This window comes from Trachurus japonicus, chromosome 6 (genome assembly GCF_045865225.1).
Source record: "Trachurus japonicus isolate A0001 chromosome 6, Traja_1.0".
NCBI lineage: Eukaryota > Metazoa > Chordata > Actinopteri > Carangiformes > Carangidae > Trachurus > Trachurus japonicus.
In genome coordinates, this window is record NC_140912.1 from 25,945,756 (window position 1) to 25,969,191 (window position 23,436).

Below are 23,436 nucleotides of genomic sequence, written 5' to 3' on the forward strand. Positions count from 1 at the left end.
AGCCAAAGATACAACATGTTATGTTAGCTGTGAGATAACATGTTCGGTCAGCGCTTGCTCAAATGCACTTGCATAGATACATGAGCCTGGACACACACACACAGAGACACACACACACACACAGAGACACAAGCTACTAGCACATGTCCACATCCAGGTGCCTTCAGGAGCAGCAACAACACAAAGAGGTGTATACAGTAACACACCCTCACATGCACCAACCTATGTGAAAAAGACAGCTCAGGATGTATTATTGACTCGTGGAGTTTACCGAGGCAATGATAACTCTCTGTGTAGTTAAAGTTTCAGTGCTAGCATTTCTAATCTAAAGTAAAGCTGACAAACCTGGTTCCCCAGGGCAACTGTCAGCAGATAAGGAGGCTGTTATTCACGTTCTCAGCGTGGTCATAAAAACGGCTGGTGGTGTGAGAAAAACATTTGCCTTGTTTATACTGCCAGGTCAGCCTAACCAGGCACTGAACCAAAGAGGAGAGGAGCAGGGGAGGAAGAGGAGGGGGAGGAGGAGGAGGAGGAAGGGAAGGGATGGCAGAGTGGGTCTGCTTGAGCTGGATTTCTTATTAATCAAATCACGAGTGTAGCAAGTGTACAAAGCACAGCACCAAACTTCCTCCCCCCCTCCTCTGGAAAGAAAGAAAGAAAGAAAGGACGATAGAAAGAATGGACGAAAGAAAGAAAGAAAGAAAGAAAGAAAGAAAGAAAGAAAGAAAGAAAGAAAGAAAGAAAGAAAGAAAGAAAGCCTTGTGAATCATGCCATTGCTGATATAAAAGCAGAATGTGCAGAGGGAATAGAAGAAGCTGTCCTGAGTCTTGTGTGCAGAAACAAAAAAAACAAAAAAAGAAAAAGAAAGAAAACAAAAACAAAAAAGAGACGAATGGAGCAGAAATTGTGCCGAACCGTGACCCAGCAGCACCTGTTACCTCACTGCACTACCGCCGACATCCACTGCTGCATGCACCGGGCTGCTGCGCTGCTCTGACCGCAGCCACAGCTACTAACAACAATGCAGGGGCCACACAAGGACACACACCTGATAAGCAGCCGCTCTCCAGAATCCTTATCATTTACACACAGCGAGAAACGCCCCACCACACCACACTTCCTCTCATGTCATTAGGATCAACAATGACAGCCGGACACAATGTACTGTAATGAGATTAACATATGAGAACTGGTGCAGGCGAGAAACAGCGAAGCCGCGTAGAAAATAATATGTGTCGGTGCCGGGCAAGTCGATCTGAGAGGAGGGTGAGGGGGGGGGGGGTGTGTGGATTCAGACTGCGAGCACGAGGCCCTTGCAATGTGCCACAACCTGAGGTTTTTGAAAGGATAACACTTCACAGTGAGTGAAGGACAAAAGCCAGCTACACACATACACACACACACGGGGCGACACACATGTCATACACAACCATAGAGAAGCAGGTTCCCCTCAGCTGCCTATTACCTTTCAGTCATTATTCTGCCTAATGCTCGGTTAACAAAAGGCCCGGAGCAGAGAGAGAGAGAGAGAGGTTTGTAAAGCAACCTTTCAGAGATGGCAGGGCCTTAATTTCTATTTCTAAAGGATCTAACATCTTACTGGACAAACAAAAAATATGATTATGTTGTCAGGCGAAAATGAACAACTGACAACAAAAAGAAAAAAAAATCAATAAACAAAGGTGGCCTATTTGTTTAAAAAAAAAAAAATCCACCATCATTTTCATGTTGTGTGATCCCTCGTTATTCATGCATGGGTAGTAGCAACAAGGTACTCGCTTTGTGAGCCTCTGAATTGTATCAACCCCACTAATATGATTATCGCACCTGAAGTGTTAAATGAGTTGATAATCTTTACTCATTAGCATTTTTTGGGGAATGTGAGCGCTATTTGCAGCTTGGAAAGCTATTGGTTGCAATAGTGGGAAATGAGAGAGTCAAACAGAGGGAGAGGGAGTCAGACCCTTCCTGGCCCAGTGTCAGGTGTGACGCCTGACTCAACTTTTCACATGGTACTTGCTTTTACTTTAACAACTGCAAATATGTTTTTTTCTACTGTCTACTGTCTGGCAGCCCCCCCTTTCTTTTCTCTCTTTTCTTTTCCTCTGTTTTCTTTTATGTTTGACTGTTTCTCTACTGTGCTATGTTTTGTACAGTTTTGATAAGTTAAGAACTGTAAATAAAGTATCCAACAAAAAAAACCTGAGGGAGTCAGAAAACTAAAGAGCGGAGACGGAGATGGAAACAGTTACAGGGGAGGTCAGATGGAGGGAGCGCTGCCTTGGAGATGGCATCATCGTTGTTGCCCCACCCTGGCTGCCACCCTGCCCCGTCCCCTGGAACAACACAACACTGAGTGAGCGCTGGTTTTGGGCGTGTTCTTGAACTCAAGGGGTCAAAGTCTGCAGCCGCATTAATACAGTAATAATATCCAGCAGAGACAGAGACAGCTGGAGAGACGCCGTCCGCTCCGCTCACCTCAAAACCCGAAGATGCACAATATGATACCACACGCCTAAAAAAAAAACTTTCCTTCCGCATGCGCCTCCTCCTCCTCCTTCTAGGCGTGTGTACCACAGATATGCATCTATGCATTTCTGAGACTCCACCTGCATGTTTATGTGTGTGTTGCCATGTGTAACTGTGCAAGTATTTGCGGTTTGCAGAACTTTCTGAGCTATTTGTCAGAGCTTTAACATCTTAGCTATGCAGAAACAACATGCATGCAAAGCCAACAGCCCAAAACATCCACCACGTCGCACACCCAGAGGGATTAATCAAAGCAACAACCCACCAACCCGCCCGCCCCGCTACAATGAGAAACCCCTGACAACAGAGGAACCAGTCCAACCTGACCAGGCACCTGGGGACCAATCACACACACACACACACACACACACACACACACACAGGCAGGGCCACCACTTCCTGTATTATCAAAACAACTTTTTTGACACACAAGCCAGCCGGAGTGTTTCACAGTGATAAGTGCCGCCGGTGCTGCTGGTGCAGGACGCCTACTTTTCTCACATGAGACGTCTTTATGTATTTTTGATTTATTCCATTCATGGTATACATGCTGCACACGGTTGCACATATTTACATAATGTGCACATAGTCACCATAAATGAAAAGGAGCAGGATGAAGAAAAACTTATAGTAGCCTACCTGCCCCTCTCTATTGTTATAATTGCATTGGCTTACTGTCAACACCAATATTATACCCTTATTTAAAAAAATTAAAGATGATGAAACATATAATAATAACAAGAAAACAAACAAGCAAAATAGCAGTGGACACCACTCGTTTATCTATCTTTTCTTTTTCTCCTTCTTCTTTTTTGTAGGCACTTATCTTTTCTTTTTTAAACATTTTTCTTTGACTGAGATATACTTAAACAACTTTTCAGTTCCTTGCTTTGTGAATGCCATAGTTTTACGCCTGCAACAGAAATACACATTTGTTTTAAGCTTATAGCCTTGCAAATGTATGTTTAATAAAAACTCATCCGTCTGTCCTATCTTTATAACCCCCACGTGCAACTTGCTTTCTGCTCCTGCCCCCCTCCACCCCTCCTCCTCCCCCCTGTGGTGCAGTCTCCACTATCAAATATGGTGCACATGCCTCCCCAGGTGACACCAGTGTGTGATATTTCAGTGGGGTGTGTGAAGCTGCTGCTCTGAGCCGTATACTGTAGATCAGACTAATTTAAACTACAGATGCCTTTTTTCTGCCTCCACATCCTGACTTCATCCTGCAGGTGACACTCATCCATATGCATGTTTAATAAATTGTTTTAATCCCTTAATCTCTCTTCATCTCTATCTTTTTTTAACGCTTCTCTCCCTTTGTCGCCTCGCTCATTACGTCTGTCCTATCTTTGACAAAGTGAGGAGGCCCACCACCACGCCATATATTCAAGCAGCTTTTAAGAGATTATAGCACACACACACATGCACAACAAACATGTGCTCACATACAAATTTAGCAAGGCATATGTGTCCTTAATCCAACTGACGGTGTGTCATAAACATGGCTGTTGAGTCCTTCTGGCCACAGAGGAGGCTGAGGTAATAAATATGGCGAGCCAACTCAGCCCTTTGAGTCTGATTCAGCGTGAAAATCGTGGCTTTAGACGATTATATTTACAGTGTCCTCCTGACAGTCACAAACAGCAGCCAAAACCAGGCAGGAAATGGCTATTCTGACCATCAGTTTAACACCCACACACACACTGAGTGGCCGTGTTTGGGAAGTACACATTTGAACTGGCTCGCATAAAAAGGTAAACACTTACAAAAGGAGGCCAGGAGCTGTTGGTTTTTTTTTTTTTTTACAATTATACACATAATGGTAAACTTTGTTTAGTGAGCTACATGAAACAAAATCCATTCACTTGAAGAATTTGCCAGTTTGGTTCTGCTCTTTTGGCCTGGGACGTTTCTAAACTCCCACTTCAGTAGTAGCTGAGAGCGATTTTAACAGATGGAAAAGAGGAGCTGTGGGAAGACAGTCTGTAAATAATTATTCATCATACATAGATGTTTTACTATGAATAAAAAAAAAGAAAAAAGATAAGAAATGTGATTCAAATGCCGGGATCTGAATGAGACGGATACCACTTTAAGTGTAACGAGGTGATAACCACCGGTCTGGTCCGGAGCAGTGAGGGAGAGAGAACAGGTCCTCGTAACGAAAGGTCAACTTTTGGCCTTTTTTCTGGGCCAGCTCTTCTAAAAAAAAAATAAAAAAAAACTGATGGAGGGGTGAGAGAGAGTGTGTTTGTGTGTGATAGCAGCTGCTTGGCTCCGTCAGAGGAGCCGAGGAGACGGGCGCCTCGCTGGACAGCAGCACTGATCCCAGATGTAGAGGATGGGCGGGTTAAAGGAGACAAGGGGTTCAGATCTACGACCCTCGACAACACCGTCACCGTCACCTATAAAATCCCTCTTAAACCAGTGACAAGAGATCTTTATGTGCCCAGTTGAGGGCTGGGATTCTCCCTCTGGCAATAGAAGTAGGTAGGTTTAAACTCAATACCTGAGGAGGGAAGACTATGCACATTATGTAATCTAAATGTAATTGAGGATGAACTGCATTTTGTGTTTCATTGCCCGTTATATGACGAAGCCAGGCAGTTTTTGTTCCAGAAAATGCAAAATGTGAAGTCTGAGTTGTTTTGGGCTGATGATGAGGTAAAGTTGGAATCAGAAAAGAAGTCTTTACTATAGCTACTTTCATAAAAAAGTGCCTGGACAATAAGAAAAAGTTAATCAATTATGTGAATTCCATGTGTTTTTTTGTTTTGTCTGTACTCTGATGATTTTGTTTGTTGTCTAAATATGAAATGTGTCTTGAAAGCTCTTATAGGCTGCGGGCGCCTTAATTGGTGCATGACACTTAAATAAATATAAATTCATTCATTCACACCCCCTCACCTTGTCCCAAAACTACCCGCCAAACACCCCCCCCCCCTCCTCCTCCTCCTCCCTCCCTCCACACACAAGCACCCCCTGACCCCTGGCTGTGCCCCTGAGGCCCATGGGCCTCCAAGAAGATGGTATTCATCTCTCCACCCCCTGGCTTCAATGCCTCCCTCCCTCCCTCCCTCCTTCTCTCCCTCCCTCCCTCGCTTTCTCCTATTTATTTCTTCTTTACTTTTTCCCGTATCTGTCATTCCCGGTCTCACTGCCATTCTCTCTCTCCCTCTCCGTCTCTCAGGCTGAATGGAGGGGTCAGTTCAAAAGGCTGCCAGCCAGAGAGAGACACAGAGAGAGAGAGAGCTGCAGGCTGGCTGGCCATGATGTGCCTGAGGCTTTGAAGTGAGGAGTGGATCTCAAAAGGTGTGCAACCTGCTTTTTTTTCTTTTTTCTTTAATGCTGCTATACACACTTGAGCTCAAAAATATAAACAGGTAGAGCTATTACTCTTCCTGAGTAAGTTTAGTGTTGAACACGTACTTTAAACATGCTTAAATGAGGAGCCCACGAGCTGCTTTTTCCAGCAATAAATGTCACTATTAGTTCTGTTATTTTCCAGCTCACATGTTCTTCAAAGCTCAGCTCAGCTCTGATCTACTAAAATAACAGATTTTTATTAGATTTTGCAGAATAAAATAATAGGAATTCACCTTTTTGAAGATCCTTAAATGTTACAGCTCTGTGATAAAAGGATCACAGGGCCGTTATACAACCATAATTGTTCAGTTATGCTGCAACTGAATGTTACTAAATGTCCTCTGAGACGTTCATGCAGCAGCGTTGCAGCGGTGAGGAAATATCTCTTCACGTTGGGACATTGGGGCGTTTTGTCACATCAGTGGATCAGCCACTGGATTGTCTAATTGAATCAATGACTTTTTAACATCTCTCTCTCTCCCCCTCTGCCCCTTCCCCCCTCTACATTATTCCTTAAGAGCTCATAAAAGCTTATTCCTCAGCCTTCAGCAGAAATAGAGGAATCGTTTTCTCTACATATGTGAATATTAAGTAGATACAGAGACCATTTCACTACGTTTCACGAGTCTCATTCATTAAACCTCTGAGAAATTTATGTTTTTATATGAGCACACTTTGTCACTTCCACCTCCTGCTCGGCTGCTTTTGATGAGGAACTTCTTGGTTTACTGAAACTGATTTTTCACAGGGAATTCAAGACTCCTGAGAGAATCCTTGATCAAGACCAAAAGAAAAAAGAAAAAAAGAAAGAAATCGCTTAAAGAGAAGGAGGGAGCAACTTTCTACAGCAGTGTCCATCACATTTTATTCCTGTATTGCCGGAGGACGCGTCTGCTTCTGTGGTAACAGAATACTGATAAACACACAGCGTGTCGAGGATTAGAAAAGATCGAACCGAACGATGAGGAGCGGAGGATGTCTGTACGTGAGACTTGCAAGAGCAAATATTGCACAAAAGAAAAAAGGAGTGGAGGAAAAAGGAAAAGGACTAAAGCTGCTCATTTCCATGCCTGTTGACTCTTTTGATGACCCCGGTCCTTGTCTATCGGTGCCTCCCTTTCTCTTGCTCTGTGCCTTTTTGCCTCCTGGCTCTGGACAGAAATGGGTTTGAGCGCTCGTCTGAAGCTTTGAAGTCCTTGGTTATCAGCCAAGCGTGGAGCTGTACCTGCAGCCATCTGTGAAGGGGCCGCCAGCAGCAGCAGCCGCCCATCGCTCCACTTCCCTTCCATGACTGAGAGGAGGGGGGCCGGAGCCAGGAGCGGTGATGGGGCCTGGCAGCGGACGGACGGACGCTCGGTCCATGTTGCAGAGCCAATAGGTGTGTCTAGTGTGTGTGCATCTATCTACCCTTTAAACCTCGACCCCGCCGCCCCTCATCGCACTGTGGAATTCACTTCTTCTCCTTCTTCTCTGCTCATTTTAATATCAGTCTATAAACATCCCCCCACTCTCCTCCTGCCTTCCTCCCTCAGAAGAAGAAGAAATATGTGGAGGTAATGAAAGGCTTGATTAAAAACTGTAAACCATTTTTCACTCTGCGCTTCATGTAACACGAGGAGACGGTTTAGGATCTTTTGTTTGGATAAAGTGGCTATGAGTGAGGCAGTTACCCTCACCATCCAGCTGCAACACTTTACATCATCTGTTGTTGTCTTTGCACACTCAAAGCTTTGGTTTTAACTTTTTTTTTTTTAGGAAGCTTTACGTGTGTGCATGTGCGAATGCGACGCACCAACACAGCACAGCAGCTCTCTTCCAGAGCGTACTATGTCAAAAGGACGGGTACGGGCAGGGACATTATAACAAACAATAGGATTAAGACCTGGGACAATGTACAACCAAAAAACAAGCCAGTGGTTTAGTTTTTTTTTTTTGGGGGGGGGGGGGGTTAGCGATGGGACGAGGCAATAAGATGAGCCGGGGTGGGGTAGAGTGAGGTGGAGGGGGGGAGAGAAGGCGGGAAAGCGATGGGGGAGCTTGAGAGGGCTTGGGTAGAGGAGGGGGGTGGGGGGTCATGATTATAGAGAACAAAAAAGCTACAGTAGCCAGACCTCTTCTCAAACCAGCCTCCAATTACACACACACACACACACACACACACACACAGAGAGACACACATACATGGGGGCTTCCAATCTGGCCATCAGGCTGTTGCTGAAGTGTCACATGGGCACCATGTGTGCTGGCCAATGGCCTCTCGGCTTATCAACAAACAGAGTGGGATGGAAGGACAGATAAGAGATAGATGTGGGGGTGGGGCGGGTGAAGCGCGGGAAGGGGTTGGGTGAGTGGGGTGGGGGTGGGAATTGGCGGGGGTCACTGGCGGATGATGAGAGATTGCAAAGTGAGCATGCGATATATGGCATGCGAGCAAAATGCAGATCATGCTGCAACGCTGCACGCTGCAGTATTATTCACATATTAATATAAAAAAAAAAAAACATGATTTACCGCTCAGCATATAAAGTGCCCTTTATGCTCGAGGAATCCCTGTGTAATTATTGCTTAACAGGCCCAAGTTAACAAAAGGCCTTATTCACTCTGCGCCGTATTGAGAAGCAGTAAAATGTGAACCTTTGTGTGAACCATGGCTCTCGTAGCGGATCAAAGCGGTGGATGTGTCATAAGGTGCAGAGAGTCTCAGCATCGTACATTTCAGCAGATGCTACTCTCATCTTCAGTGTGGAGAGGTCCCCACATTACTCCTCTCAACAGGAGGTTGTTTAAATCTAAAGAGGGACGACGCTCATCTGGAGAAATGTTTTTTTATGGGAGCGTGTACCGGTTTTATGCATACATCTTATTTCTGCTTATAAATACCAAACTAACAGAGCCTGGAGTTGTTACATTACAGTGCTGGTCAGAGAGCCAGAGGCAGCTGTTCCACACAAGCTGACACCATGCACAGTGTGAAACAACAGTGCATTGCATGGTGCAGGAGGGGGGGGCAAGAGGGGGGCTTCACACATGCATGACAACCAACACGGAAATGCCTTGTGTAAGCAGCGGACAGGACAGGGTCGAGGCTCCATCCCGGGCCTGCATGCCTCCCCCCCTTTTCCCCTTCGATAAAAACCAACTAATGTCAGCAACTGATGCGGTCTCCCCGCTTCAAGGACCTCAGAGCTTTCGGAGCTGTTTCCGAGAAAAAGGGTCTGAAACATATGGCAGAAGCACTAAAAACAGGAGGCTTACTGACTGAAGAGAAAATGAGAACTGCAAAGTCCCCCTTGCATCTCAATTGAATTTCCTCCACGCTGAAAAAAAAAAAAAAGAGGCCAGAGGAATGATGTGCTGGAGAACTGGAGGCAGTTTTTTACTCCAGAGAAATTTGCTGAAAAGACTATATGAAAAGTTGAGCCTGTTGAAATGGGCAGAAGTAGTCAGCACGTATTCAACACAGGGCCTCCTGTGTCAGACCGGCCTCCACTAACCTGTCATTTCAGTTCAGACTGGACCCCCATCCCTCCTCCCTCCTTCCTACCTCCTTTACCCCCTCATCTGTTTCCAAAACCCCTCAGATCACACCTGTGAACTATTTCGGCACATCAGAGAGCTCACATATTCCCCCGTCTTCAATGGAGAGACACACAACATCCACACAGACACACACACATCTCATCTCACATAAAACTCACATTCTATCTCGCTCCAAAGCCTCAGCTTCTTCCACTAAATGCTCCAACAAATCAATAGCACAAAGAATCCCCCGAACACTGGATTTCACTTTTCTTTTCAGATAGGAAGCTTTGAATAATGCAAAAGCGATACTTGTAAAGACAGCTTATCCATTTTCATAACCTTTTTCTGAGTAAACTGCCTGCCTAACAAGTCATAAGGCGACGCATCAGGTCAACAAACAGATCAGCCCTGACGCTGAATGAAAGTGAAGTAGAAAAAAAAGAAAAGAAAGAGGGAATAAACATTCACAATAACACCTGCTTGGATTTGAAGAGTGATGGCTGTTCTTTCCTGCAAGCCATTTAACTATCACCTCATCTCTTACCAAGTGTACCAAGTGTTTAGCTGCCACCACTATGGACGGTGAGGGGCTAACACACAGCTTGTCAAAACAGCCCTGAAGAGAAGAGACCCTCCTCAATCCCCCCCTGACTCTGCCCCCCGCCACATCCCCCACCACCCCCCATAAAGGCCCCCAGGGTTCTTCCTGCAATTCTAATCAAAGTTTAAAAAGCTGTAACCTTGGACTCTGAGCGCGGGTCGTGGCCTGTGAGGAAGATATCAATCAAGCGGCTCCAAACAAGCATGAGGGGAAGAGGGGGCGTGGGTTGGGGGGGGGGGGGGCATGAGGAGGGTTGAGGGCAGTTTGTGAGAAAGTTTTGCTGCTCTCTCTGTCTCTGTCGTTGTCTGTCTTTTCCTACAGCCCTCAGAGGAGACACCCTCCCCACCCCACCCCCCCCTCTCAACCCCTTCGCATTCCCCGAAACCAACAAGGTAATTCAAGGTCACATTAACTCATAATGACCGTGTGGATGGATAAAACATTAATCTGCCTGTGATGCTGCAGCACCTGTCAGCAGCTCCACCACCACCACCACCACCACCATCATCATCATCGTCATCGTCATCACCATCATCTGCCTCTGAGTCATACCCCTGTCCGTTTTTCCAGGCAGGAATGAATGAATCCTCTCTGGGACAGAACTGCTTGACCTGTGAGAGGGGCAGATCTGCAAATGAAGTTGCCTTCTTGCCCATTTCTGCAGCTGTCTAATCCTCTCCTAGGCCTCCCACCCTACCCTCCCCTCCCTCCCCTACAAATGGGTGATGGCACATGTGTGCACAGGCTACAGACACACATAGAGACATATGCACATGCATGCATGAGCACTCCACAACAACACCCATATCCAACTGGTCAAGAGGGCAGGCTGGGCAGCGAAGGGTTTTTCTTTTTGGCTGTGTTTGAATATTAGCTTTTCCACAGCTGGGGGCCGCTGGACTGCTCCGTTCATCAGACATCCATCAAGGTGTCAGTTTGGGTTATGAGACCAGGCTCCCAGGGTGATCAAACTGCTGCCCTGCCAGCCAGCAGGCCTGCCTGATGGCCCTCTGTCTGGGCCAAGAAGGACCAAAGGCAAACATGGACGAAAAAAGACCAAAAAAAAGAGAAAAACGAAAGAAGAACCAACAGGAAAATGATACAAAGTGAAACCAGCACATTAACCAGAATTAAATGTGCTGGAAATCTAATTCCAACTGATGATAATGTTGAAAGTGAAACCAAAGTCTTCAGCATGAAAACGCATATCTCATTTAAACTGTCCCCCCCCACCCCCAACAAAGTCAGCATTAGCCTCAAAGGAAGCAGTCAATCATATAGATTCAAGTTATTAGTTGCCCCGTAGCCAAGGGTGAATAATTACCATAATAGCCGGTCTAATTCTAAGTGAGGCCCCCCCCCTCGCCTCCCCTCCCTCTCCAAACCTATTTTCCACCGGAGACACTGGTCATTTCCATGACTGCTCTACGTAACAGCCCTCTCCAACACTAAGGAGGACAGGCAAGGTAATTAATTCCCCCTGCCGCCTCTTTCTCTTCCCTTCTCCTCTTCTGAAGGGAAAAGCCAGGGAATGTAATTTACACTAATTACCTTTTGCATAGGAGTCTCATTTCAACTTTCTTTTTCATGTTGTAACACTAGTGTCCTGAGCTATGCCTCTAAGCCTCAACACCCCTAATGAAGAATCACTACAGTATTCCTACAAGGACTTAGTGAAGAGTTTGTTGCCCCTTCATTGTTCTTTCTAACGCGGTGTCTTCCATAATAGGCCATTATTTGACTTTAATATTCCTATAAGGGCCCACTTTTGCTGTTTATTTTTCTATAATATCACTTTAAAGTGTGTTAAAGCATTAGTTTTCAGTGCCTTTTTTCTTAATGGTAATTTTGAATAATAAAAAAAGAGAGGGGGTTCCCTTTAATGCCAGCAGAGGGACTATAGAGTAGGAGAAAAAAAAGACATTAAACATGAGGCTGCTCAAAAATAAATACTGGGAAACATCAAGGGGAATCATTTGGCTTTATGTCGCTTTCCTGTTTGCATAAGCTCCTGATCTGCGAGTAGACTCTGTGTTTACTTTGTAAAATACTGTTATAGGTTATTTGTCCTATTGAAGGATGCCAGAGGAGCATCTCCACAGGCTCCAGTTGCTATACTTCTGAATGACACACAACTACAGCTGGATTCAAGCGAAAATATAACCTAACACACGACTGCAGGAGATACACCCTCCCAATGTCCCTGTTGTGTTTATGCACAGCATTTATCCTGTTGGTATATTATTTGTGTTAGTTGCAGTTGGGCCATTCACAGACCTCGATCATGCACGGATTACAATGGGCCGCTTTGCATTGTTTTATATCTGTATAACCCACCACCTTACAGCGACAGCGCAAAGCAAAACACGTTGTTTGCGTGTGTGCATTACTCTTCATTCAGAATAATAACAAAAAAAGAAAGAAAAAGAAAACATACATGACAGCGAATAACGTGGAGAAGCATGCGGAGTATAGCATTCTCTCAATTGGATTAGTCACAGCCACAATGCTGCAGCGATAGCGAAATGTGCTGTATTATTTAAGCATGCCTTTCGTTTGCGGAAGAAAAATAAAACATGGGGATCAAATGCACCGAGGCAATGAGGGGGCAATCCACAGCTTTTCAAGACTGATGGGAAATAATTGGGAGAGAACGAGAGTGAAAAGAGCCGAGAGACCCGTGTTGCGATCGGTCTCCGACCTTCTTTCATTTGGCTTCTTCTTCAAGCACAGCTATACATTTCTACCAGGAAGGTTAAAAAAAAAAACCTACAACATTTCCAGGTGTCCGTGCACGTAAAGATCAACACGGGTTTGTCTGTTAACCTTAACGTGGAGGGGTTGCAGGTCTTTATCAGTGCGATTTCAACGGACACAAGACTACACTGGCACCACAATCTTTCCCTGAGCATTTCAGAGCTACAAAATCTCACTAACGCATAAAAAAGCTGCAGGGAATCTGACAAGTCTGTCTGTGCTGCGTTCAGGGAATATAATGTTAGGGTATTTTTGACAGAAAAGAGGAGAGGGTGGATCGCATCTTTCCCCCCTCGTTCGCGATCAGCCGCAATTCAATTGTACCACAATTGATACAGTATAGGTCCAGTGACTGAGCTCCGCGCAGGAAAGACACACAAAAAACAGCAGATTTTTTAAAAAGCCTCTTACCTTCGTATACAGGGGCCATCGGTGCAAGGATTTCTGTTATACATGGCAAAAAATAAAGCGAGATTTCTGTTTAAAACTCAATAAAAATCTGCCATCTTGAAACACTGATGAGAGAGTCGCCGTGGTCTCCTGCATTACTGGCCCAGTTCATTAGTGAGGAAAATGCTCATAATTCATATCCAGGCTGGTTTTTTCCTCCCAACGTAAAGGGTCCGATGCGAGGAAAAGCCACCGAGGAGAGGCTGTGCGATCCGGATCCCAGCGGGCGGTGTGTGTTGTGTTGTTTTGTGGAGGCTCCGGAGGATGAGCCACGATGACAGGTTTACTTCAGCTATTGTGCGACATGTCTGTGGAGTGAGGAGTCTCTGCAAAAGTTGCAGTGGCCAGAGCGCAGCGAGTTTGGTGTAAAGTGAGAGAGTCGATCGACGAGCGAGTCGATGGAGCCGACGAGGAGGTGCATCAGTCTGGAGCCAGAGAGAGAGCAGAGAGTACTAGACTAATATATAATGTCTCTGTGGCTGGTAACACGAGCTAATAAACAATTATCATCGTCTTTGCGCACATATGATATGATATATTGAAGGCTCGAAAAAGAAAGACTAAGCGTCACCTTAGGCAAATAAATGCATTTCATCAACATTTAAAACATAATAAAAACCAAATAAGATTTTAATGGAATAAAATTAGACCGAGAAAGAAAATTAAATGGAAAATAAAACATGAAACGTGTTTTTTCAGTTCAACTCTTCTACATCTATCAGTCATCTCCCCTTTCTTCATTAAAAAATAGATATTGATTGTGAAACAATATTGTTGAAATGTGATTTTGTAGGATATTTTGTGTGGAATGGAAATGGTAAATAATAATAATAATAATCAGATTTAATATAAAGTAGCCTATCACACGTTAATGCATTAATTAAATATAGGTGACTTTAGGCTATACAGTATATCAACATCAACAACAACGATATTAAAGTAAAAAAAAAAAATCAAATACAGCAGTCGGGCTATTTTGTGACAGCAGGGCGGAAAACTATTTACGAGCCAAATGGACGAGTGGCCCTAACAAAATATGATAATTAATGCTACCTGGTGTAATAATTAGTTGAACATGACGTGACTCGAGGCTGCCGTTTAACAGCTGTTGACATTAGTATTCGCCTCCGTGCAAAGTGCATCCGCGCTCGGTGACTCCGCGCTCCTCTGGTCTCGCCTGGGCGAGGCTGAAGCGCTCCTACTGTAGGCTGCTGCGCTATGACGACATGAGATTTGCACAGAATGAACTGGAGCGGAATCGGATTACATAGGCTCACACAAATGTGAGTAATCTGTCATTTACCAGCGACCCTAAAATGCACTCACAGCAATATGGTGCGCACCAACCTCTAAATTAAACATGTCGATTTTAGACACGTGGGCGTCTGTTAAGAGAGCAGAGCGACTCCAGCCTCTCTGGCACGGCCTGCCAAAGTGCACTAATCTGAAAATAAATGTGAAAGGAGATGGCCATGGAAGTGTTCAGTAGTGGGGTGGGGGTAAAAAAGAAAGAAAAAAAAGACAAGTGTTATAAAACACTTATATTTCCTCTCAAAGTTACATTGTGTGAAAAAAATCAGTCATGATCTATCTTTAGCAGACACTGTGCATGTTAAGCCATACAGCTTTGCAGAGTTATGCAATTACTCATTCAGTTTAAGTATGTCACAGCTAGGGCCTGCAGCCTGCATGCAGCATCATATACAGCAGGGCTGACCAATGCAAGGCCTGTGATTTGATCATGCAACTGCAGGGCATTCATAAAGTAAGGTCCTTGCATGCCCACAGGGTGTATAAGCTACATACATTCATACATTCATACATTCATACACATGTATCTGTTAGGCTGATGCCACTCTCCCATCAGCAGTGCATTGTTTATTCATGCCACTTCCTCAACAAAAACCACTGGCATGTTCCTAAAGGGACTTGCCGTGGGCCTGTACTGTGCTGTGGTGAGCCATTTAAAACTGAGACTATATACATACGACACGGCCCAACAGCCTGAGATTATATAAAGAATACACCACAATAATTATCTTTATCATGAGTCTTAAATTATTCATTAACTTTTACGCAGTGTTTTGACATGGCGTTCCACTAAATCTTTCATGGAAATATTAGGCTGTTTTTTTTTTTTCTCAATGAGAGTTTCACAAGAGGATACAGCTGTCCTCTATTCACCATCGTGCGAGTGCATATATAAACAGAAACGCTCTTGGAGTTGCATTTAGGTTAAAGTCAGACCAACATGTTGTGCAGGGCTGTAATGGGGATTATGCAATAAGGAAATGTGCTGATAATGTTCGTGTTTCTTAATTTCTTAATAGCGTTAAAGCAGAGATGGAGTAGTTGCCGGTTTGTTTCATCAGAGCAATGTGTGTGGTACAGGGCTGCTTGAAATCCATGACCCCTACCCTTCACCTCCACCTCCAAACCCCCACCCCACCATACATTCAGGAGAAACAAGTCTCAAAATGAATAGGACCAAACAAATGCTGCAGTCCTGTGCTTCAGCCTTTCATCCAGATCTAACGGAGCAGTGAGACATGTCCCGTCCACTTCCCCTGTTTCCTCCACTTGTCTTAATGAGAATCACTATTTTTTCCCTATTGATAATCATTAGTCAGCCTGACAAAAGACGATAAAGCAAACTTGAAGTTAAAAAAAAACATGTTTATTACAGATTTTGTCATATTGCAAAACTGTCCTCACTCTCAGCTGTGAAAGTGCACACCAGGCTAAAGTGGAACTAGGATGTAGCTCTGCAAAACGCATTTCCCAAGAGTTTGGGAAATAATTTACAAGTTCAATTTCACCTTTCACTTCCCATCAAGTGTATATGTGAAAATAGGAACTTCTACAAATCAATCTGACTGTTCACTTTGCCCTCCAAAATAATGGACTACCAGTATTTTTCACTGTAACATAATGTAACGAGTGAAATTACATCCCCTTTTCCATAGTTGATTTTGTCAACAAGGTGTGCAACAGGTAATTAAACCACTGCTGCAGCACCCCACTTAGGCCAGTCAGTGTAATTGTCATAATGCACGAAACAACAGACTGATCATGGCCGAATGTTTTTATTAAAACCCAGTCAGCAGTGTCGAAGAAATTGTGCATGACAGACGGCCAGATGATGAAATGGTGAACAAGCAAACACACTGAGAGACAGACGGTCCGAGGCAATGACATTAGATTAAAGCACCACCTCCTACTCCCTACAAGTCCATCATGGAGGACAATTACAACTCAACAGCCTGGACTACAAATCCCAGAGAGTGTCAGAAGAGCTCAGGCTGATGTTATCCACATTCAGTGTCCCCAACTCACAAAGAGAGAATAGAAATTTCTGCACCACAGCCCAAAACACAGAAGCACTGATTATTGCACATTCAATTCTTTGTTTTCCAGGTTTTTGGATTTGCTCTTGTTAAATAAACACACATGCATTACTGTGACGTGTTATATTTAACTGATATGATCAAACATGTCTGAACTTGCAGCAACAGTAACGGCGTGAAATTGCACTTGGATTCTTATTATTCTGGTCAATTATTGTAAGTAAAACATCCCAGGCCACCTGCAAAAACAAGCTCCTGGTAACATTTGTTTTCAGTCTGTTATATGATACCTTTTTTTTCTACATATCTGGTTAAAAGACCGTAAACTGTTATTAAGTACAAAAGAACATATGCAGCACATAGAATTAAAACGTCTCTAATTACATAGAGACTTACAGTGTGTGTTTACTCACTAGTGAGTCCTACTGAATATTGATGCACCTGTTTGTGTTGAGACAGGACGGTGCACAGCCTGCAGACTGTATACCGCATGGCTATGGCTATGTATGGCCATATGGAGTTAAGCAGACATAAAGTGCAAACACCGTATGAAAATAAATTATATAGATAGTTCCAAATGAGAAAGAAATGAAATTGTGTATATTATACACCCGTTCCCTATACTTGCACTTCATATCTTGTCGGCTACCACTCTTTCATTATCTTCTATTGCCTTCTCCTCACTCAGGTGTTTCTTATATGCATAACTGAGTCACGTAGGTGGTCCTGTATAAATATATCACCTCATCTTTTACTGTGTTCATTTTAGGTCGCATGCGCACTCCTTTGAAAAATGACTTTGGAGCCAAGGAGTCCAAACATTTCTCCTCTCTTTTTCCCTCGGCCTCTCCTGTGTCAGTGGAAAACATGCTCAGTTGTTAGTGAACTCTAACCTCTTGTATAGTACTGAAATAGCCTGTGCGCTGATTCAGACCCCTAACCGCTGGACTGCAGTGTTTTTTAGTCCCACAGGTCCAATTATTACTTCACACATATTAGAATCAGGGTCCTTTTCCAGGTTCACTGACATGGTGACATCACAGCTGACTTTTAAAGTGGACATTTCCATGGGAAAATCACTTTAACCCAGCCCTGGTATGAGGAAAAAACATGCTCGGGTAAGAGCTTTGTTGTGAATTCCTGTTTAGACCAGTGGCACCAGCCAATGTGTTGTCATACAAAACTTAAAAAATGTCATGTTTTTTTGGCTGTGTAAAGTCATGTTTCAATGAAAATGACAGGTCACTAAACAAAAGGGGCCTAAAGCAGAATGTTTTATTGATGACTGCATCTTATCAGCCTTATGTAACTCGTTGAAACTGGTTGTATGAGGTTGATGAACGTGTTTCTTATTTCAGCATTACATGCTTTGATTACTTTCACTTTTTGAGTTTCTCAGCAATAAAAAATTGAGCTTTATAATTAACTCAGTAAGAGGTGAGCTATCTATTTCATCTAATTAACATCTGACAAACACTTAGGAGTAAAACTGTCTTTAAAAGGAGTAAATACAAAGCAACAGTTTCTTAAGTTTTCCAAGACAAAAGCTGTGTTTTTATTTGTGCAAAATCAGATTTGTGGTTGTTGTTGGTATGCATGCGTGTGATGTTTCTCCTGCTTGTGAGAACTGGTGGTTTACCAGGCGTCTCAGCAGAGTAAACAGAATTTAAATTTGCCTTTGACAATGATTTCTGGCATTGACTACCTTTTTGATTGAGCTACGGTATTTCTTTAACAACAAGCAAGCCGCATAAATTACAACCCAAAGCTGTAAATGATTATCCCATATGCTTCACACGCACCAATGCATGCAGTTCTGTTCTCAACAACCAAGCAATTTGACATGCCTTATAAAATCTAGAGCACACTCAATAGCTTCTTTTTTTTTTCTTTTTTAAATCTGCTCTGTTTTTAGTGTTCAGCAATAAGGTTCTCAAAATGTTCTTTTCATGTTCCTTTTTTGTGTGCTGCTTGTTCTCGCTGCTGCTGCTGCTCAGCCTGTGATGATCTTGGGATGTTCCTGAGAGGTTTATCATTGACGCAGTGTTACCGTGGATGGGACTGTCATGGCCTCCTGGGTCACAGTGAAAGGGGTAAAAAAAAAAAGGGTGAAAACCACCACCAGGCTCCAGACAAAGCTGCAGGAACAAATAATTGACAGGTTGCCTTGGAAACCAACCCCAACCCAATCTGCATTGAGACAAATCAACCTCTGAGCTCAGTCCGAAGAGATGCAGCGAGAGAGTGTGTGTGTCTTCTATGACTAATAATCTTCAAATATAACAGCTGAGTCATCACTAATTCATGACACAGTCATCATTGAAAATGCTGACACATCCTGTACAAACACAAAATGTTTTCTGTCATGTGATCTTTTTTTGCTTTGCAAACTCTTTTTGTTTTCAATCAGTCTTTCCTTAGTTACATATGCAACAGGTTTTTCACTGCTTTTCTTTTTATAAATGGAAGCTATAATTGATTTCTATATTTTTAATTTTCTATTTCTAATGTCGAGGCCAGTGGCTTCCTTCCTTCCTCATCTTTCTGACTCTTCCTGCCGGTGAGCAAATATGTTGGAGCTCGACTGATATATATCCAGCCAAGGCCGGCCGAACATCGCCGCTGCTCTGTTGTTGGTCCTATAGCTGATTTCTCTAAATAGACGCTGATGACCTGACACTTAAGTTGGTAAATGAGATCATTGATCATGTTGGGCTGAACTACACTCTCCGTATATTTTGGTCATTAAAAAAAAACAGGATGTTTCAGAGCAGGATCAATATATTGTATACAGCTCTGTAAAGCTTAGGCGGCTTTGTTATGTTGCACGTAAGAGTTATTGGGAAAGTGTTTTGTTGATTTGATGTGTCACCGTCTTGACCAGTAATACCGTAAACAGGACCATGAAAGATGGAAGCAGGAGGAGCAGTAGCAGGCCTACGTCTAGGATGAAATATCAAAGCCTATAGCCTTTCTTTCAGTACTTATGTGTTTTAATTATTTATAATATGTATATGGAGAGATACACTCACCAAAGTCTATCCTGTCACTCATTTAAAAGTTGAAAACTTACAAACCAAAAGCCTTTCCCATAGTATTTAGTGCAAATTGTCCCTGTGTAAACACACATTGTGAAACTATAAAAACATCCTACATGTACAGATCGGTAGTTAGACACATGTCTTTCTGCTGAGTCAACATTGCACAACATGATTCATACTGTGGACGTGAATGGAAGTCCCATTTAATGAGACACAACAAACACCACAGTGGAAACAAACAGTCAGTCACTCTCTGTCTCTCTGAGCAACATCAGGACTGTCCGTCCCAGCATTAACAGACAGATTACATCAGCAAATAATGCATAACATCTAATAGATTATTGTGTAGCTAGGAGGAGGTTGACTCTGGTGTCTAAAAATTAAAGGAGCATTTCACTGACCTGAGTAAAGGTCAGTTTAGTCATTGCGGGGGAGGAAAACTCGGCCTGTAAGTTGTTTGATGGTGTCTGTGGCTTTTTTTTTTTTCTTTTTTAAACCTGAGGAAATAACCTTGATGATATTATTAGGGTCAGTGGTTAGAGTCAGAGCTGAGTCAACTTTAAATATTTCACAGAAAGCCTGTGTTATGAGCTTGGGGGGTGTCGATCTTGCACTTGTTGGTCTAGAAAGATGAAATCAAAGATGCATTTAAATGAAATGCACTTATGGGGAGAGACTACAAGTCAGAGTCTCCACTAGTTGTTTTGATCTCCCCACTATTGAAGGGGTAACAAGCTCTTGCTCCATCCTATTATAAGGCCGCACATACAGATATGCAGCCATTTGTGCTGCTTCTCCATGTATAGAATATATACAACTACTGTGCATTGTGTTTGTTCGTTCAGATAGATTTTTACAACATTCTTGCTTCGACCCCCCCTGAAAGTGAACTCCAGCCAGCAGGGGGTTTCAAATGTCAGACAAAGCCATTTAAAAGTGAATTCAGGCCTTTAAGTCTTGAGAAGTCTTTACAAAGCTAACTAGGTTTCAACACACATTAGCCAAAATTAGCGTTTCCCCCCGCTGCCTTGCACAATTGATCACAAAACTGAAAAAAGAGAAAGAGGCGAAACGCAGCCCCTCCTATAAATGCTCTCTTCTTCCTCTCACTCTGAAAACAGTAAAGTGCTACAACAAACCTTATTTGCAAGCAGAGTGCCTGTCTCTGCTGTGAATGGTGTGTACCTTAAAGAGACACACCAGGTTTCAGCTCCTCTATTGTGGGATGAACATTAACCACCAAGATGTAGCACTTTCCTTCAGCTGGTAAGCAACTGTGTGCAGGGCCTTTGATCCAGCTAGGCTACTAAAAGTGATGTTTTTATTTTTCCCTTTTGTGCAATTATTTTGTCTACCTGTAGGCATACAACATGTTTGCACACACACATATGTGCACAGTGAAAGAGACAGAGAGAAAGAGAAACAGCATCCAGAGCATGTAAATTCATGTCGGTCTGTAAAGCTGCAGCTGCCGTGGAAGTTATGCAAGCCGCCTGCGACCAGCATAAATGAACTTTTACATGCTACAGAACACTGAAGACGTTACACATGAGCTTTTCCAGCGCCTAAAACTGGCTGTGTATGAAAGCAGCTGTGGCCCCAAGATTAAAAATGACAGGGTTCATCCGAGTCAAAGTCCAGAGACAAATAGAGATTTACGCCCACACTTTCAACTTCAATCCTCAGCAAAACAAACTAAAGGTTGTGTCCTTGAAACGCAGCCTGTCAGTGGTTTTCTCGAGTGGTGTAGGTCTATGCACCAACCATTTCTTTCCTGTCTAACATACTGAATAGCACAAGCTGTACATGCCCTGGGAAATCAAAAAAAAAAAATCCTCCCTCGTTTACACAGAAAGAATGTTTCTCCTCTCTTCCATTTCCTTGAGATGAATGCTCTCACGGTCTTCCTGCCAAAGCCATCAAAGAGCGTTAATGATCGTTATCTGAAAATGTCTTAAACACTCAGCTAATCCAGTTTAGCACACACACGCACACACACATGCATGCATACACACTTTTTGCAACAAGAAGAAAACATTTCCTCCCCCCTGGGGGTTAGGGGTTGAGCAGGCCAGAGTGTGGCAGGCAGACTGGGTTTCACACTCTCCTGTTGGGGCAGGGTTGAACCTGGGGTGAACTCCTGTGTGGTGAAGGCAGAGCACTGACTGAATGACTGATCGACTGACCCCACCTCTCGCAGCCGCCACCAGCACGGCTGTAGCTGTAGCTGTACTGTAGCCGTATAGCCGGTGGTGGCTGCAGCGCTGACGTCTGTGCTGAGATCACATGTTAAGAGTGACACCTGCTGGAGTCTGTATAAACATTAGAGTGTAACCTTGATACCGCACAAAGGGCTCTCAGTGGTCTGAGCCACATGTGTTGAATGGCTGAATAATGAAAAAGTAAACACAGGGATCCTAAATCATGTAACTGTTATTCATCAGACATGTCTGGATACACAGTAAGGAAGTTGACACAATGCCCCTTTTGTGACGCTCGCTGTGCCCCCAAATGCCCTTTATATACAACAAGCGATATCCTGTTTTACCGCAAGTCAGGCAAGCATTCGTTTCACTGGAAATAGAAAATAGAGGTGAGCTTTTTTACAGCTCAGGGCGGCAGTGTACGGTTTGGCCAGCATGTGTCTTCATAATAAGGAAGCTGATACCATGATGAATGTTGTTTGAAATACAATGCCCCATAGCACAGTGATGATCTCCTCTCCTCTCCTCTCCTCTCCATCTTCTCTCCTCTCCTCTCCTCTCCTCTCCTCTCCTCTCCTCTCCATCTTCTCTCCTCTCCTCTCCTCTCCTCTCCTCCCCTCTCCTCCACTAATAGTGTGTAACTAAAGCAGGGTCCATTCAGAGTCCCAAGGTTGTGAGTGGAACTGATGACATATTCTCAGATGATCTCACAACAAGTGGGCTTTAAACTGTTCTGCTAATCCAAATGGCTCCTCTCTCCCTCATGGACAGAGTGACTCACGGGTCAGAAAGACAAAGATGATGCTGCTGATCATATTTTTCATTTGTAATGGAGTCACTGAGTTACATTAATTATCAGCACAGTTTTAAAAAAATGGCAGTGAGATCCAGTGCAAGCATGAAATTGTGTTTTGGCAAAACAAACCAGCAGAGTTTCCAGAGTTTAAATTAGATTTTTTTTCTTCTTTTTTAAATCCTCTGCGAACTGTAGGATAAAGTGTCTCCAACTATGATTAAGATAAAGTTACAGAACATGACTTCACAGTAGCAATGTGCAAGAGGTCTATTCCTGTTTTTTTCCAGAAGACAGATAGGATGCTTATCCCGCCGGGAACAAGCAGCTGGAAGCCTCTGCGGTCTAACTGCTGAGTCCTTGTTGGTGATAAAACGCTCAATGTCCTGTCCAGATTGTTCAGGAATGTTGGAGAGGAGCTCAGTGATCCATATGTTCTTTTCCACATGGCGCAGCTATCTGGACTCTTCAGATCACATCCAAACCAATGTGTTTCATTAGAGCTGGCTGTACATGTGCCTGTGGGGGATTAAGTCTATAAATCACGGCCGAGTTACTTATTGAAATAAGCAGTGGGCTTGCACAGGGATATTTCCCCCCGCAAATCTGAATCGACTGATTGCTGACGTGAGCGGTTGCGAGATTTTGTTGTCCACCAGTCTGCAGGAGTGCTTCATTGATGAGGACAGTGGTTTGTTACACATTGTTTATTTCTCTCTCTCTATCTCTCTCTCTTTCTCTGTGTCTCGTCTGCAAAATGGAAATAAAGGGCTAGAAATGCAAAGTGTGACACTCGCACTTACATCCACACATTCACGTGGT

At 43.6% G+C, this 23,436-nt stretch overlaps 1 protein-coding gene and 1 long non-coding RNA gene across 4 annotated transcripts in view; one reads left to right on the forward strand and one right to left on the reverse strand.

Moving 5' to 3' along the window:
- Positions 1–13,570, reverse strand: part of hipk2 (homeodomain interacting protein kinase 2) — a 76,661-nt gene extending 63,091 nt beyond the window's left edge. The window contains exons 1-2 of one of the 3 annotated variants that reach the window (XM_085780031.1): positions 13,191–13,558; positions 11,574–11,657 (exon numbers count right to left, since the gene is read on the reverse strand). Coding sequence is in view for 2 of the 3 variants with exons in the window: in XM_085780030.1 (XP_085636156.1) it covers positions 13,191–13,209 (19 nt within the window). In the remaining variant the exon portion in view is untranslated. Of the gene's footprint in view, positions 1–11,573; positions 11,658–13,190 lie in introns of all 3 variants that reach the window. The other 2 variants (XM_085780030.1, XM_085780033.1) reach the window with 2 other exon arrangements.
- On the forward strand, positions 4,857–7,089 carry LOC146986266 (uncharacterized). Its single transcript, XR_015036023.1, has 3 exons — positions 4,857–5,023; positions 5,724–5,845; positions 6,648–7,089. It is a non-coding gene; the product is annotated as an uncharacterized LOC146986266 (long non-coding RNA).
- Positions 13,571–23,436: the final 9,866 nt, after the last annotated feature.